A 14097-nucleotide genomic window follows, 5' to 3' on the forward strand; every position below is an offset into this window, starting at 1 on the left:
GACTTCTCATGATTTTAAAAGAATTAGTTTTGACAGTTGTGTTTACTTTAAGAAAAACAGTGATAGTTTTTTTTGTGTATATACTTCTTTATGTTGATGACATGTTGATAGCAGCAAAAGATAAAGGAGAGATAAGAAATGTCAAAACCCAAATAAGTAAAGAATTTGAGATGAAAGATTTAGGACCAGCAAAGAAGATACTTGGAATGGAGATTCTCAGAGATAGAAAAACAAGTAAATTGTACCTAAGTCATAAGGGTACATTGAGAAAGTTCTTTGCGGTGTTCAATATGCAGAGTGCTAAGCTCGTTAGTACTCCTTTAGCGACCATTTCGGACTTTCATCGCTTTTGTCTCCACAATCGATGATGAGATTGAGTACATGTCACATGTTCCATACTCTAGTGCAGTGGGATATCTCATGTATGCTATGGTTTGTTCACGCCCGATTTATCATATGCAATCGGTCAGGTTAGCCAGATACATAACGAATCCTGGTAAAGAAAACTGGAAAGCAGTTTAGTGGATTCTAAGATACTTACGAGGTACTATTGATGTTTGCTTACAGTTTGGAAGAACTAGAGATGGAGTCATAGGGTATGTTGATGCTGATTTTGCTGGAGACCTTGATAAAAGAATATCTCTCACAGGTTATGTTTTTACAATCGGAGGTTGTGCAATTAGTTGGAAAGCCACTTTGCAGTCTATAGTCACTTTGTCTACCACTGAAGCTGAGTACATGGTGATTATTGAGGCTTGTAAAGAAGCTATTTGGTTGAAGGGACTCTTTAGTGAACTCAATGAAGACCTTCAAATCAGCACAGTATTTTGTGACAGTCAGAGTGCCATCTTTCTTGCAAAAGATCAAATGTTTCATGAGAGAACAAAACACATTGATGTTCGGTATCATTTTGTTGGTGATATTATTGCTCGTGGTGATATTGTTGTGAGCAAAATTAGTACTCATGAAAATCCTGCAGATATGATGACTAAGTCACTTCCTATAACTAAGTTTGAGCATTGCTTAGACTTGGTTGGTGTTCATTGTTGAAGTTAAACCCTTAAGGGGTTTTATGGAAGAGGTGAAGAACTTGTTTATTGAAAGTTCGCGATGAAGAACTTGTTTATTGAGAATTTGTGTCAAGGTGGAGATTGTTAGAATTAAGTGACCTAAATTCTTATTTAAATAAAATACGATGGAAAGTGAAATAAAAGTAAAATCCATATAGAACTAGACTTCTTTTATTTTATTTTAGAATAAGGTTTTTTAAACCTTATTAAACTCTATCTATTTTATATTGATTAGGATAAGGTGTCTCAATAAAATTCTATTGAACTCAATGTCCAAGCCATTGACATCTTTTGAGTCAGTTACATATGAAGAACTAACTTGAATGGTAAATGCCGCATATTTTCTGAGATGCTCCTCTTCCTCTTTCTCCATCACTACAAGTAACATAGAAAGACTTATTATTCTTTTTCAAGGTATTAACCCACTCAACTTGAATGTGATCAAAACATCAAACTTAAAAATGATATCGATATGTATCGATACTTTGACAAAGGTATCGGTACTTTATGTCTAGTGTCAATACATTCATTTTAATTTAAATTATTTTGAAACATCGAAGGCCAAAATAGTATTGTTACCTTTATGAGGTATCGATACCTATTCTAAAAATTTTGAAAACATTGCAATTTGGTCTTTTTTAATGCTTGGGTTTATAAAATAGCTTTCATAAGCGTGATTAAGACTCGAGTTTAATTGTGTATCATAATATCTAAGTGTTTATGACATGATTGAATATTGAAATGATTTATTTATGATATACTTGATCTGAAATTTTAAAAATGTTGCAAGAAGGTCCCTATTCAATCTTGGGTTGATTTTAAAGCATTTGTATGCTTGTATAAGACCTGAGAAAGAATGTTCATGATATTCAATATTGTATTGCTGTTGATTGCATGAATGTTGGTGTGAAATGATGATTTTATTGTGAATTTGTTAGTAGTTACTATGACAACGACTATAACACCTTGTAACTCAGACCTGACGATTGGATTGGGCGAAGGGTGTTACATTATCCAATTTCCAACTATGCCTTAAGTTAGAAAAAGAAGGAAAACTTTTTTTCTTCCTTCTATGATATTCACCAATAGATATTTATTACAATGAGTAACATCAACAGTTGATTTAGCAAAGAATCTTATCACAAGAATGTAGGTAAGGCATCCCCACAAAATTAGTATGGACAGTTACAAATGGATGGTTGAATAACAAAGCTAAATCCCCTTAATGGATGTCAACCCTTTTCTTTCTCCATTAAATTAGCACATGCGCATTATCCTTCTTGTGTTGTTTTCTATAATATATAAAGTTAATCGCAACGTTACCTCATTAGCCATTCTTCACTTTTTTACGATTGTTTGGCCGTGTCAGCTTTGCATGCTGTCGCGGCCAATTTGGTGTAATAAACCTCTCTTTTTGTTTCGTTTTTGTTTCAGGCAAAAGAAAAGAGAGAAGTTTATTATTTTGTTTATTGTTTTGCTTTTAAGGTATTCCTTTTCCATCTTTTAGGATTTAGATAAGAAATTTTTTGGTGTTTTTTTATAGTAACTATCTAAAAAAAAATATGACGAAATACAACGGACTAGAGGTGACAACAAAGGTCGTCACACGTTCACTATCCTCACCGTTATGTGACTCAAAAACAGAACAGGTGCAACGAATGCGATTAAAGCCATCGCCATTGATGATTGACAAGAAATTTCTATACAAGCAATTGTCCATGTTCGAGACCTCTAGGTTCGTGTTTCGTATTATGTTTTAGCTTTCTTCTTTATTTTTGTACCGTGTAATTGTGTCATGTCTGAGACTTTACATTTAGGGACATTGCTTGGGAAAGAAGGCGACGACAGATTCTTCGTCAAGAGAGAAAAAAAGAAGGGTTTATCGTGAGTAAAAATGGGTTGACAGATGAAGATTTGTATGAACTTAAAGGGTGCATAGAACTAGGGTTCGGATTCATTGAAGAAGAAGCTCAAAAGCTATGCAACACATTGCCAGCCCTAGACCTTTATTTTGCTGTAAACCGACAGCTTTCACCACTTCCATCCCCTCAAAGCCAAAGTTGTTCACCATCACCTCCCTCAGTTGGTTACACATCACCATGTGTTGAAAGCCCTAGAAGTGAGCTAGATTGGAAAATTTACATCTCAGGTAATGTTCATTTCAATGCCAAAAACAATGATTTAAATCCATTTTTGCAATATTGGTTATAGGGGATTATATATTTTGGTTTAGCAGGAGATAATCCTCAGCAAGTGAAGACTAAGCTAAGGCATTGGGCACAAGCTGTGGCATGTTCTTTGATGCAGTCATGTTGAAGTGTACATGCATGGTTTGGTGTAGAGGCAAAGGATCAAAGGGAAAAGAAATTTTAGAGTAAGGAGAAAAAAGATAGTAAGAGAGGGTCTAAGGTTCCCATTTTCTTATTATTATACATCCAATTTTGGCTAAGATCCAATTTTGTTTTGTTTGAGATCACTTAGAGGGATTCAATTTAAATAAACAAATTCCATAAAACTTACCTTAAAAATATTAATGTTTGAAATTTTATTAATATAATATATATTTCACAAATTATTAATAAAATTATTCTTATAATTCAATACTTTGACATTATTTGTTATTAATTAATATTTTTAAATCTAAGCTTCCAATCATAGCTTTTATTCTCAAAAGTTAAAATCAGGCTAATTATCAAATGTTAAAAGAATTTAAATTGTAAATACAACATTTAACCTCATACACTTATAAATTTAGCTTTAAATTTTAGATTTAATCTCTATAAGACAAATATATTTTTTTTCTAAGGGGACAAATTTGAAGGGGGTAGACAGGGTCTTGACCCCTCTCAAATGGAAAATTACTATTTCTTTTATGAAAAGACAAAAAAAAAAAAACTGAAAAGATTACAATAAAATGGAACTAGATCCTCATCGGGGAAACTTCAAACACTTGAAGATCTTTCTCTCCTCTCTTGAACTTATTTTGCGATTCCATTAGCTTCTCCATTATCCTCCCTAGGGATATGTCGAATGCCCCAATGTCTTGTTTTGGATAAATTTTAGTAAACTCTCCTGATCAGAGTTGAGTCTAAATCATTACAAGCTTGATTTTGATTTGCTAGAACTGTCTCGATGCTATCAGTTTGAATCATCATGCTGTCATAGAAAAATTGCTATTTAAGTCTTCTATAAAATGATAAATTAAAAATTAGTTTATGGTAAAATTACACTTTGACCTCAAAAATGAAAAAAATATATTTAATCGCTTAAAAATGATGAATAATAAATTAATATATTATGTTTAATCCTTTTAAAAATTTATTATTCAATTTTGACCCTCCTAATTTTCTTTTGGGTTTGCCCTACTTTTCACTCTTTTTGACATTATAAAAATGGTTAAATTTTAAATTTGATCCCTTTACATTTTTTCGAGTTATATAAAATGATCAAATTTTAATTTTGGTCCTTATATATTTTATATTTTTAAAATAAATTTTAAAAATTTCTCTTTTTTCCTAATTTTTCTAATTTTAATAATGTTTATTAGTTTTTTTTCATTTTAAAATATTTTTATAGTTTTAAATATTTTTAATGTTTTTGACTGGTCAATGTCAATTCAACGTGCCACATCATCGGGCAACTTGCCATGTCATCGATGATGCGACACGCCTCGATTGGTGACTTCTTTTTAAACTCGTTAGCTATTAGGTACCAAAACGGGCAACAATGTAAAGTTCATGTATTAAAATGAGACAAAAAGTTTAAATACCAAAGTGAGAAAATAGATATAGTTTAAGGGCTAAATCATGAATAAAACTAAACTTAAAGTATAAATATAATATTTTTGATAAATAGACACTATTAACCTGATACATCTATAAATTCTATATAATAACGGTCAAATTTCAACTTTAATCCCTATATTATGTTTAAATTTAAGATTTAATCTCTTTATATAAAATTTTAAGGGCTTAGCTGTAAGACACATGCCCTTTCTTTTTTTTTTTGACATTATAAAAAAGGTTAAATTTTAAATTTGATCTCTCTACTTTTTTTGAATTACATAATAATGGTCAAATTTCAATTACAATTCTTATATTATGTTTAAGTTTGAGTTTTGATATCTATATTTTAATTATCGAAGGCCTTCCGATAAGGCACATCGGTTTCTTTTTATTTGACATTATAAGAAATGGTCAATTTTCAAATTTGATCCTCTACATTTTTAAATAATATAAAAATGGTTAAATTTTAATTTTGTTCCTTATACTACGTCCAAATTTGAGATTTAATCTCTATATTTTAATTTTTAAGGCCTTTCAATAGAACATGTGTCCTTTCCCTTTTTTTTTGACATTATAAATGGTTGAATTTCAAATTTGACCCCTCTATTTTTTTCAAGTTATATAACAATGGTCAAAATTCAATTTTGATCCCTATACTACATTTAAATTTAAGATTTAAACTCTATATTTTAATTTTTGACAAACTCTATATATAAGAAAGGCCCTATGACCTGTCCTTTTTCTTTTTCCTTTTTACATTATAAGAAATAGTTAAATTTAAAATTTCATCCTCTATTTTTGATTTATATAATAATGGTTAAATTTCAATTTTGGTCCCTATATTATATTTAAATTTAAGATTTAATTTCTATATTTTAATTTTGAGGCCTAGACACATGTCCCTTTCCTGCTTTTTTTTTGACATTATAAATAGTTGAATTTCAAATGTGATCCCTCTTTTTTTTCTAGAGTTATACAATAATGGTCAAATGTTAAGTTTAATCATACACTACGCTCAAATTTGAGATTTAATATTTATATTTTAATATTTAAACAACTTATGGCGTTCCTATAAGGCATGTGCCCTTTTTTTTTTCTTTTACATGATAAGAAATCGTTAAATTTCAACTTTCATCCTCTAATTTTTTAGTTATAATGGTTAAATTTTAATTTTGGTTCTTAAACTATGTTTAAATTTATAATTTAAATTTTATATTTCAAATTGATATAGTTCGCACCTCAACTTTTATAATGTCATTAGTTTAAATATTTTATTTTGATTATATATACTAACATGAATTTTAAAATTGTTAACTTCGTTAATTTTTTGTTAAATTTAAATTTATTACAATGCCTTTTTTAAGACAATTCTACTAAGTGAGTTTTTTTATTTAAAGTTTTTGAAAATAAAAACGGACTAAAATTTAAATATATAAAATTATAACTTTCAAAATTTTAATTAATAATTTAGACAAATATAATTAACCCAATACTTAGAGGGTGGGAATGTAGATTAGTATATAATTAAACGCGGGTAATACCTATATTAAGAAATTCTTAAATAGGTCAAAAAAAAAAAAAAACAAAAGAAAAAGAAAATAAAGCTGTTTAGGGTTTTACGAAGGCAATAGTAAGTAACCATGTCTCCAGATGCTTCAGCTGCCCTTGCAGGTTCATACTTTCTTCAACTACGTATATTTTTTAATACTGTTTTTCATTGTTGTTTATTGGGCTTTCTCATCTTTTATGTTTAAAGTTGGAAAATTGACTTAAAAACTTGTATACTTTAATGGGGATTCTATATTTCTGTCAGTGTAATATTGATGCAAGTTTTCTAATTCTTCGGTTATATGTAGTTTCGCTGAACAAACATTTTATTTTTATTTTTTAAAATTGTACTCTGACTATCAAAATTCAATGCTTGAAGATTTAAATTTTGGGAACTTGTTGATATCTTGATTGCAGTGAGGCAGAAAGTTCAAACCTTTTTGAATGCTGCTTGTACAGGGAACCTTGATCTTCTCAAGAGTAAGACAACTCATGTTATGTTTTAATTTTACTATTCCGAGAGCTAAATATTATTTTGAAATGCTTTTGTTTTTGTTTTTGTTTTTTTTTTTTTCGAACTTTTTGATGTTTCGAGTAGAGATTGCCTCTCAACTTGATGAGGGGAAGGGACTGGCTAAAACGGTGGCAGATATTAAGGATGCGAACAAACGAGGGGCAATTCATTTTGCAGCAAGAGAGGGCAAGACTGAGGTGTGTAAATACTTGTTGGAAGAATTGAAGCTTGATGTGAACACAAAAGATGAAGATGGTATGCATTTGAGTTTTTCGTCTTATATAGTCAAAATTTTCTTACTACTCTGTTCTTTTTATGTGCTAAAAGATTCTTTATGTTATACTCTTGAATTAATTGAAAATGCAGGTGACACTCCTCTCCTTCATGCTGCCCGGAAAGGTCATACTCTCACTGCAAAATACCTTCTAGAGCATGGTGCTGATCCTGCTATACCCAGCAACTTAGATGCCACTGCTTTACATCATGCAGCTGGAATTGGTGCGTGCTCTTTGGCTTGTTTGTTCCTTTTCTAAGGATGGGGCTGTTATTCCGATGTGATAGTGCAGTAATCAGAGTTCAGTATGATGTTACTATGATCCATTGCTCATTGTTATGTAGTTTACTATAAAACAATTGATCTTGTTGCTACTGTACATGGTCGTTTGAACTCCCTTCATTATATTCTTTTCTTAAGTAATTATTCTTACCTCCAATTTACTACTTCTTGCCTGCAGGGGATGTTGAATTGCTGAAGTATATACTGGACAAAGGCGTCAAGGTTGATTCACAAAGTGATGCTGGTACCCCTTTAGTTTGGGCTGCTGGTCATGGTCAACGTGAAGCTGTGAAAGTATTATTAGATTATCATGCTAATGTATGTTCTCTTTTCATATTATATTACTTGTATATGAAAATAAAATAATTCTAGAGACTAGAAATTTTTCGTGTTTTCGTTAGGGACTCCTTTTTAAAAGTATCATTTATGTATACTCGTCTTTTACTGCTTATGATGATTACTTTTGCAGCCAAATGCTGAAAACGAGGATAATATCACTCCATTGTTGTCATCCGTGGCAGCAGGTTCACTTGCATGCACGGATTTGTTGATTCAGGTTTGTCCTCTTTAATCTTCTTAGTGCTCCACTATGTCTGACTTTTTGCCGCTTGCTATAAAATGTTTGCTAATGAAAATTTTAGAAGAGAAATTACTAAATCTTTTGTTTTGTTGTAGCTTTGCTTGACAGGTGACTTCTAGATAGGAAGTTTGGTAACTCTATAAAAAATTCCAAAAATTCCTCATTTTCATTTATTATCTTTGTTTCTTGTCCCTGCTAATTGGATGGATTGCTAATCATTTTAATTTGATTTTAGAACATTTATTATGTTTTTTTTTTTTTTTTTCAATTATACCATTTCATTGTTGTCATTGAGTCTTGCATTTTATCATATGCAGGCAGGTGCTAAAGTGAATATTACAGCTGGTGGAGCAACTCCGTTGCATATTGCAGCTGATCATGGAAGCCCTGAACTAATAAACAGCTTACTGAAAGCTGGAGCTGATCCTAATGCCACTGATGAAGTGAGTTTAGTAATACACTCATTTTTCCAAAACAATAAACTTTTGAGCTTTAAAGGTTTTTCTAGTGATCTGTATGCTGTTACCTATTAGATGGTGAAATACCAAAACTGTTACCTAAAGGGATGATTCTTTTGTCTTCTTCAATGCCCTTGTGCGAATTTAAGTGTGCATCCGGGACTTTGAAGTTACGATGCCTGGCATCCTCAGAAGGCGGTGCCAGTTGCTTCTATTGATACATTTTGTGCCATATGATGGGTTTTCACTTGTCGGAGCTATATCTGCCTTCTGCATGGTCTTACATTACTCTTGAGCTGTTATCTAATCCATAAAGAAGTTTAGTTGATAATTGATGTTTGCTATTTTGAACGGGACCTTGTAGCAGGAGTTCGATAGAGAAAAAAAAAAGGATTAGTCAAAGAAACTAAAGTATAACTCCTCAAGATGGCCAAAAAGAAAGTATAACTCAAAATTATTTATTTGTTGAGTTAATCCGGCATTTGTTTCTTTGTTCTTCACATCACAGGATGGCCTGAAGCCCGTCCAGGTTGCAGCTGCCAGAGGTCATCGTGGAGCAGTTGAGATACTATTTCCTTTGACGTCAAGAATCGATACCATTCCAGAGTGGACTGTTGATGGAATTCTCAAATATATGCAGTCTGAAACTGACAAACAATTGGTACTAGTTTTTACTCTGAATCAAATTTGAGCATAATGCTTGATGTCTTATTTTGCTATGAATGCAAATGTCAACATATATTGTTATCTTTATTTATTTTGAGGTGAATTTTGCAGGAGCAAATGAAAAAACTGACAGAAGCCAAGTCAACAAGGGACACTGCATTGCCGGCAAATGATCTCCCTGAGGTGTCCCCTTTAATCTATTTTGTGATTTTTGCTTGTTGAGTCTGTCCCCTTTAATCTAAAGAAATGTGATTCACATGGTTTTTCTTTGTGGTTAACTGCTGCTTGTAATTTTCATAGAGTTTGAATTAAAGAAAGAGAACATATATTCTCCTCGTTATATGTCTTGAGTTATTTATCTAGGTGACACCCGAAGCGAAGAAGAAAGGTGCAGAAGCCAAATCAAGAGGAGACGAGGCTTTCAAAAGAAAAGATTTTCATATGGCTGTAGATGCATATACACAAGTAAGATATTAATCTCATTTGTCAAATTGCGTTAAAGTAGTCATCCTTTTCTAATACAAGGTCGAAATCACCTGTTCCTAGACCAGAATTTCATTTTTGGAACATTTAGCCATATCTTTTCCATCAAATTGTGCCCGGAAACCGTACTTCTTGGCGCTTGATTTCTTAACCTTGCACATCACATGAAGGCAAATGTGTTTGTGGCATTTGGTGAATTGAGTTTCTTTCTGCATTTAAATTCGTTAACTAGTTTTAAGAACACGATCTTGAGAATTTAATCTCATCTTCTGATTAACTTAACAGGCAATTGATTTAGATCCAACGGATGCTGCACTGCATTCAAATAGAAGCCTTTGCTGGATTCGTCTCAGACAAGCTGAGCATGCTTTAACAGATGCAAGGGCTTGCAGAGCATTAAGACCAGACTGGCCAAAAGCTTGCTATAGAGAAGGTGCTGCATTGCGTTTGTTGCAGGCACGTTAAATCTTTTTACCACAGTTGTCGAAGTTTCATACTGGTTTTATTATTTTTGATATCAGACCGTTTTTAGCCGCTCCTTTTATTGCAGAAATATGATGAAGCAGCTAATGCCTTTTACGAGGGTGTGCAGCTTGACCCCGAAAATAAAGAGCTCGTAAATGCTTTTAGGTCAGTAATCTCAGTCTTCATCTTCTCTGCTTAGGTCGTTGTTTTATGGTGCCTGTAAACTCAATATGCCTATTGTTAACTGAAAAATTAGTATTCTTTCCAAGCAACATCTTGATATTTGATTCCGTAGTTTTAATTTGCAAATTTTGCAGGGAAGCAGTTGAAGCGGGGAGGAAGTTTCACGGTACCGATCAAGAAAAATCTAGTTAGTTTTCCGAGCTGATACACCAAAGATTTGAGAAGATATGATGGGTAACAAACCGTACGGATTTTGAAGTTGGGAAGGGAATGTTTATTTGTAGAATGCTTTATATGCGAAACAACACGACTGAAAGTTAATGAGCATGAGAATGTAAGATTAGCAGAGCAAATTGGTGTTGGTATTCACCATGAGAATTGCATGCTTAACATCAAGAAGAGAATTCAAATTATCAAAGTAAAAAAATTGAAACCCATCCTCAGCAGTAATTATGTTGTCCACCTCTTTTCTGGAGGGTTGTGAAAAATGGGTTTTAATGTTAGAATCAGATTAATCGACTATCTAACTAGTAAAATTTTATCATTTAGCCATTTACCACTCAATTTAGTTGAATCTATCAAAACTCCAAATCTGCAAAGATCCCAGTGCTTGTCTTCACTGGAATCTTTTAACTTCTTATTGGTTGAATCAAGAACTAGAAATCTAACTGCTTAATGAAATAATATTTTTATGTCAAAGAGTTGGAATAATCATGATTTAGATATCTAAGTAAGGCACTTTCACCACCTGTAAGAGGCCAATTATCATGTATTACATTTATTAGAAATTTAAATTGCAATTGCAGATACCTTGTAGATTGCATCATATTTAGTAAATTTAGCAACTTGCAAGCAACAAGTGCTGCTAAGTTTTATTCGAGAATGGATTTATTTAGTAGTGATACAAAGCATTTATTTGGTTGAATCTCATTTTAATTACTAAAAAGTGGGTTTAGTCACCACAGTTTACAAATTCATAGTTGACAGTGAGGTGACCTTGAGCATTCCCATTCCCATTTGTGTCGAGTTGGTTAAATACATTAACATCCAAATCCAGCCCTCCATTGCTGCATTGATCCACGATTCTCACCGTTGCCTGAGTTCCAGTGGCGGTGTTGGTCACCCTTAAGCATCGGCCACAAGCAGCTTGACCTTGAGGACCAGCAGGACCACAAAAAGCAGTCCATCCATATTTTTGACGCCATGCTAAGGGCTTATTGGCATCCCATGTGGCGCAGAAAGCACTTGCAGCAGTCAAGTCCCAGTTTATGTTCTGCGGATTGTAAAGATGATAAGTAGCTCTCACATTGGAAGCACTTTGGGCTGCCGCCGATACCACCACACAAGCTAAAACCACTATGCAGACTCTCAATTTCTCCATTTTTTTTTGGTTGCCACTACATGTTTCCCAAGGCTCCTCAATTTATAGGGAATTTATTCCCTCAGTTGTTCATGAGATTTCCCAGTGTCGTGTGATGACCGAAAGCTTATAAAATTCCAAGTCCGTAGTGAAAATGAAAATATCCATATAATCTTCTTCGGTACACTAAAACAGATTCTAGATGATGACTCAATTAATGTGTCTTTCTTTGATTTAACTCATCGTGCTGTTCCGCATTTAACGGATGTCTTCTTTGAAATTTCAATGGCTGCAAATACTGTATTTGTAATGAAATTCATTGTATTTATATAATCACCTATGTAGGGAAACATACCATTCACAATTTTTGAAATTATATATTTTTAAATAGTATAACATCAAACTTTAAAAAATCGTCGAATGTAATGGTAAGACATTGCATTTATAAAGAAGAATATATATATGAACTTTAGAGACAATAACATATAAAACATCAAATAAAATTGATTCTATTAAAACATCAAATAAAATTGGATTCTATTTTAGAATTTTTTTCCTTTTATTATATTTGCAAAGGCTAATGAACATTAAAAAGAAAAAAGAAAAAAAAGTTTAAATAAAATAAACTATTTGGTCAATATGTTTTATTCAAAAGTTTTAAAATTTTCATTTAAGTCACTGAGTTGTTAAGTTCTCATTTACTTAGATTTATTAAAAATTAATCTTTGCTTTTAATCCATATTATAAGTATTTTATATTTTATTTATATTCTTTTAAAAGAAAAATTTAATTATATATTATTTATTTTATATTAAATGGGTTCATTTGATGTTTTCAAAAATAAATAAATTTGATTAATTACTATTATTAACGATAAATAAATTACTTACCCAACTATTGATACCAAAGTAGGATGCTTTTGGTGATGCGAAGAATCGTAGTCTTTCACGCAAACTACTATTTTCAGTAATCTTAGGACTTGTCTCCGGATGAATTTTCTATCAATATGACGTTTCAAATTAGATTTAGGCAAGTTATGAGAAATTACAAAATATCAGTTAGTTATAAGTATTTTTAAATTATTTAATTATAAAAATTATAAAAATTTTTTTAATTTTATTTTTTAATCATTTAACCGTGGAAGATTTTAAAATTGGCATAATGATAATTTTATCCTCAACATTTATATATTGATAATATTTACCAAGATAATAATTTTTATATTTTCTCATTATTTTAAAATTAATTATATTTTCTCATTATTTTAAAATTAACTCTCAATGTTATAAAGAAAAACAAATGTGCAAAAAAAAAAAAGAGAGACCAAATTACATAATGTGTATGTAAGGCCCAAATTTTGCCCGGGGCTCAAAAACTAAATAAAACAATTACAAAACCCATTACCCAGTTGCAAGCCCAATAAGCCCAATAAATTAAATAAATAAATACAAAATAAACCCAATAACCTAAAACCCTAAAGCCCAAATTAGCTCACTATCTTAACTTTTTCAGTAGCCACCCAAACCCTAGCCTCCTCTTCAGCTGCCGCTCCTCCCACAAGCACGCGCTTCCACCACTGGCCTCCCCACGCATGCCCCTCTCCTCCACGCGTCTGACACCCCTCAAAGCCTGCAAACAAGCAAGAAAAGAAGACACAAAAAGACAAAAACCATGTGCAAACAACAAAGGATATAGCAGAGAAACAATAGCGAAATGTAAAGAGGACTATCGGCTCTAAAGCTTTAGGGGAGAACCGATTGTAAGGGGGGTTTTCCTAATTCAAAAAGGGGGAAACGGATTGTAAATAGGGGGACGGATTGAAAAAAAATCAATTAAAAAACAGTTTACCGAAGGTGATTCGCATTTTTTTCTCTGTTCTTATTCTTTTTTCTTACTTTATTTTGAATCTACTTGACGAATCTAAAAAAGGAGTTTATTTATTGTTTTTGGTGTCGGTTTAGTCGACGTTGGCTCCTCCGATCTGAAGGTTGACAGATCCTTGTGGGTCTGGCTGAAACCACGACGGTGGTGGAGGCGTATCATGCGCCGGTGAAACCCAAGAGTTGGCCAAGGTGAAGAATAGGAGAAAAAGAAAGGAATTTCAGGGGTTTTTGCTTAGAAAAATGGTTTTGTAAGCTTTTAAAAATATAAATGTATAATAAAAGTTGTATTAAATTTAAAGTGATGCAATTAAGAGCGTGGAAACCCGCGTGTTGACCTGTTCATTAGACTGGAATTGCGCATTTCCACCTTAAAGGGGGAATTTGTGCAAACAGTCCCTTCCATTTGCACCACCTCTAATTTAATACTATTCTATTTCTTTCATTTTTGCCCTGAACTTTGCGCGCCATTCCAATTTAGTCCCCGCTTGAGTGCTGTTTTTTTGGGGTTGGGAACATTGGCACTTTAGCCCTTGTGCATTCACGCGC

At 32.3% G+C, this 14097-nt stretch overlaps 3 protein-coding genes and 1 long non-coding RNA gene across 8 annotated transcripts; 2 read left to right on the forward strand and 2 right to left on the reverse strand.

The window, feature by feature from the left end:
* Positions 1-2353: 2353 nt before the first annotated feature.
* Positions 2354-3654, forward strand: LOC108462582 (uncharacterized). Of its 5 annotated transcripts, none has more exons than XM_053023926.1 (3): positions 2354-2805; positions 2906-3219; positions 3304-3654. In XM_053023926.1, exons 1-3 carry the CDS (start codon positions 2633-2635, stop codon positions 3384-3386), a joined length of 570 nt encoding a protein of 189 aa, XP_052879886.1. In that variant the 5' UTR covers positions 2354-2632; the 3' UTR covers positions 3387-3654. The 5 variants fall into 5 exon arrangements, with proteins under 5 accessions (XP_052879886.1, XP_052879887.1, XP_052879888.1 ...); XM_053023927.1 differs by having other exon boundaries at positions 2355-2805; positions 2909-3219; XM_053023928.1 differs by having other exon boundaries at positions 2356-2805; positions 2909-3219; positions 3307-3654.
* Positions 3655-6379: 2725 nt separating this feature from the next.
* On the forward strand, positions 6380-10661 carry LOC108461242 (uncharacterized). Its single transcript, XM_017761012.2, has 13 exons — positions 6380-6526; positions 6821-6883; positions 7002-7172; positions 7284-7415; positions 7652-7791; positions 7943-8029; positions 8371-8496; positions 9020-9172; positions 9289-9360; positions 9541-9642; positions 9946-10116; positions 10211-10290; positions 10443-10661. Exons 1-13 carry the CDS (start codon positions 6496-6498, stop codon positions 10498-10500), a joined length of 1386 nt encoding a protein of 461 aa, XP_017616501.1. The 5' UTR covers positions 6380-6495; the 3' UTR covers positions 10501-10661.
* A 475-nt stretch (positions 10662-11136) lies between these two features.
* LOC108463229 (pathogenesis-related protein PR-4A-like) lies at positions 11137-11734 on the reverse strand. The gene has a single exon (XM_017763171.2). It carries the CDS (start codon positions 11687-11689, stop codon positions 11261-11263), a length of 429 nt encoding a protein of 142 aa, XP_017618660.1. The 5' UTR covers positions 11690-11734; the 3' UTR covers positions 11137-11260.
* A 1262-nt stretch (positions 11735-12996) lies between these two features.
* Positions 12997-13811, reverse strand: LOC128279335 (uncharacterized). The gene is made up of 2 exons (XR_008277645.1): positions 13517-13811; positions 12997-13297 (listed from the first exon to the last, which is right to left on the reverse strand). It is a non-coding gene; the product is annotated as an uncharacterized LOC128279335 (long non-coding RNA).
* Positions 13812-14097: the final 286 nt, after the last annotated feature.

This window comes from Gossypium arboreum, chromosome 13 (assembly GCF_025698485.1).
Source record: "Gossypium arboreum isolate Shixiya-1 chromosome 13, ASM2569848v2, whole genome shotgun sequence".
NCBI classification, from domain to species: Eukaryota; Viridiplantae; Streptophyta; class Magnoliopsida; order Malvales; family Malvaceae; genus Gossypium; species Gossypium arboreum.

Bases quoted from the DNA above. Each gene is read 5' to 3' on its own strand.
- LOC108462582 (XM_053023925.1), top strand. From the start codon at position 2,633: ATGACGAAATACAACGGACTAGAGGTGACAACAAAGGTCGTCACACGT. The intron at 2,806-2,887 runs GTTCGTGTTTCG...CTTTACATTTAG, and splicing joins TCCATGTTCGAGACCTCTAG to GGACATTGCTTGGGAAAGAA. The intron at 3,220-3,303 runs GTAATGTTCATT...ATTTTGGTTTAG, and splicing joins TTGGAAAATTTACATCTCAG to CAGGAGATAATCCTCAGCAA.
- LOC108461242 (XM_017761012.2), top strand. From the start codon at position 6,496: ATGTCTCCAGATGCTTCAGCTGCCCTTGCAG. The intron at 8,030-8,370 runs GTTTGTCCTCTT...TATCATATGCAG, and splicing joins GCACGGATTTGTTGATTCAG to GCAGGTGCTAAAGTGAATAT. The intron at 9,361-9,540 runs GTGTCCCCTTTA...TTATTTATCTAG, and splicing joins CGGCAAATGATCTCCCTGAG to GTGACACCCGAAGCGAAGAA.
- LOC108463229 (XM_017763171.2), bottom strand. From the start codon at position 11,689: ATGGAGAAATTGAGAGTCTGCATAGTGGTTTTAGCTTGTGTGGTGGTA.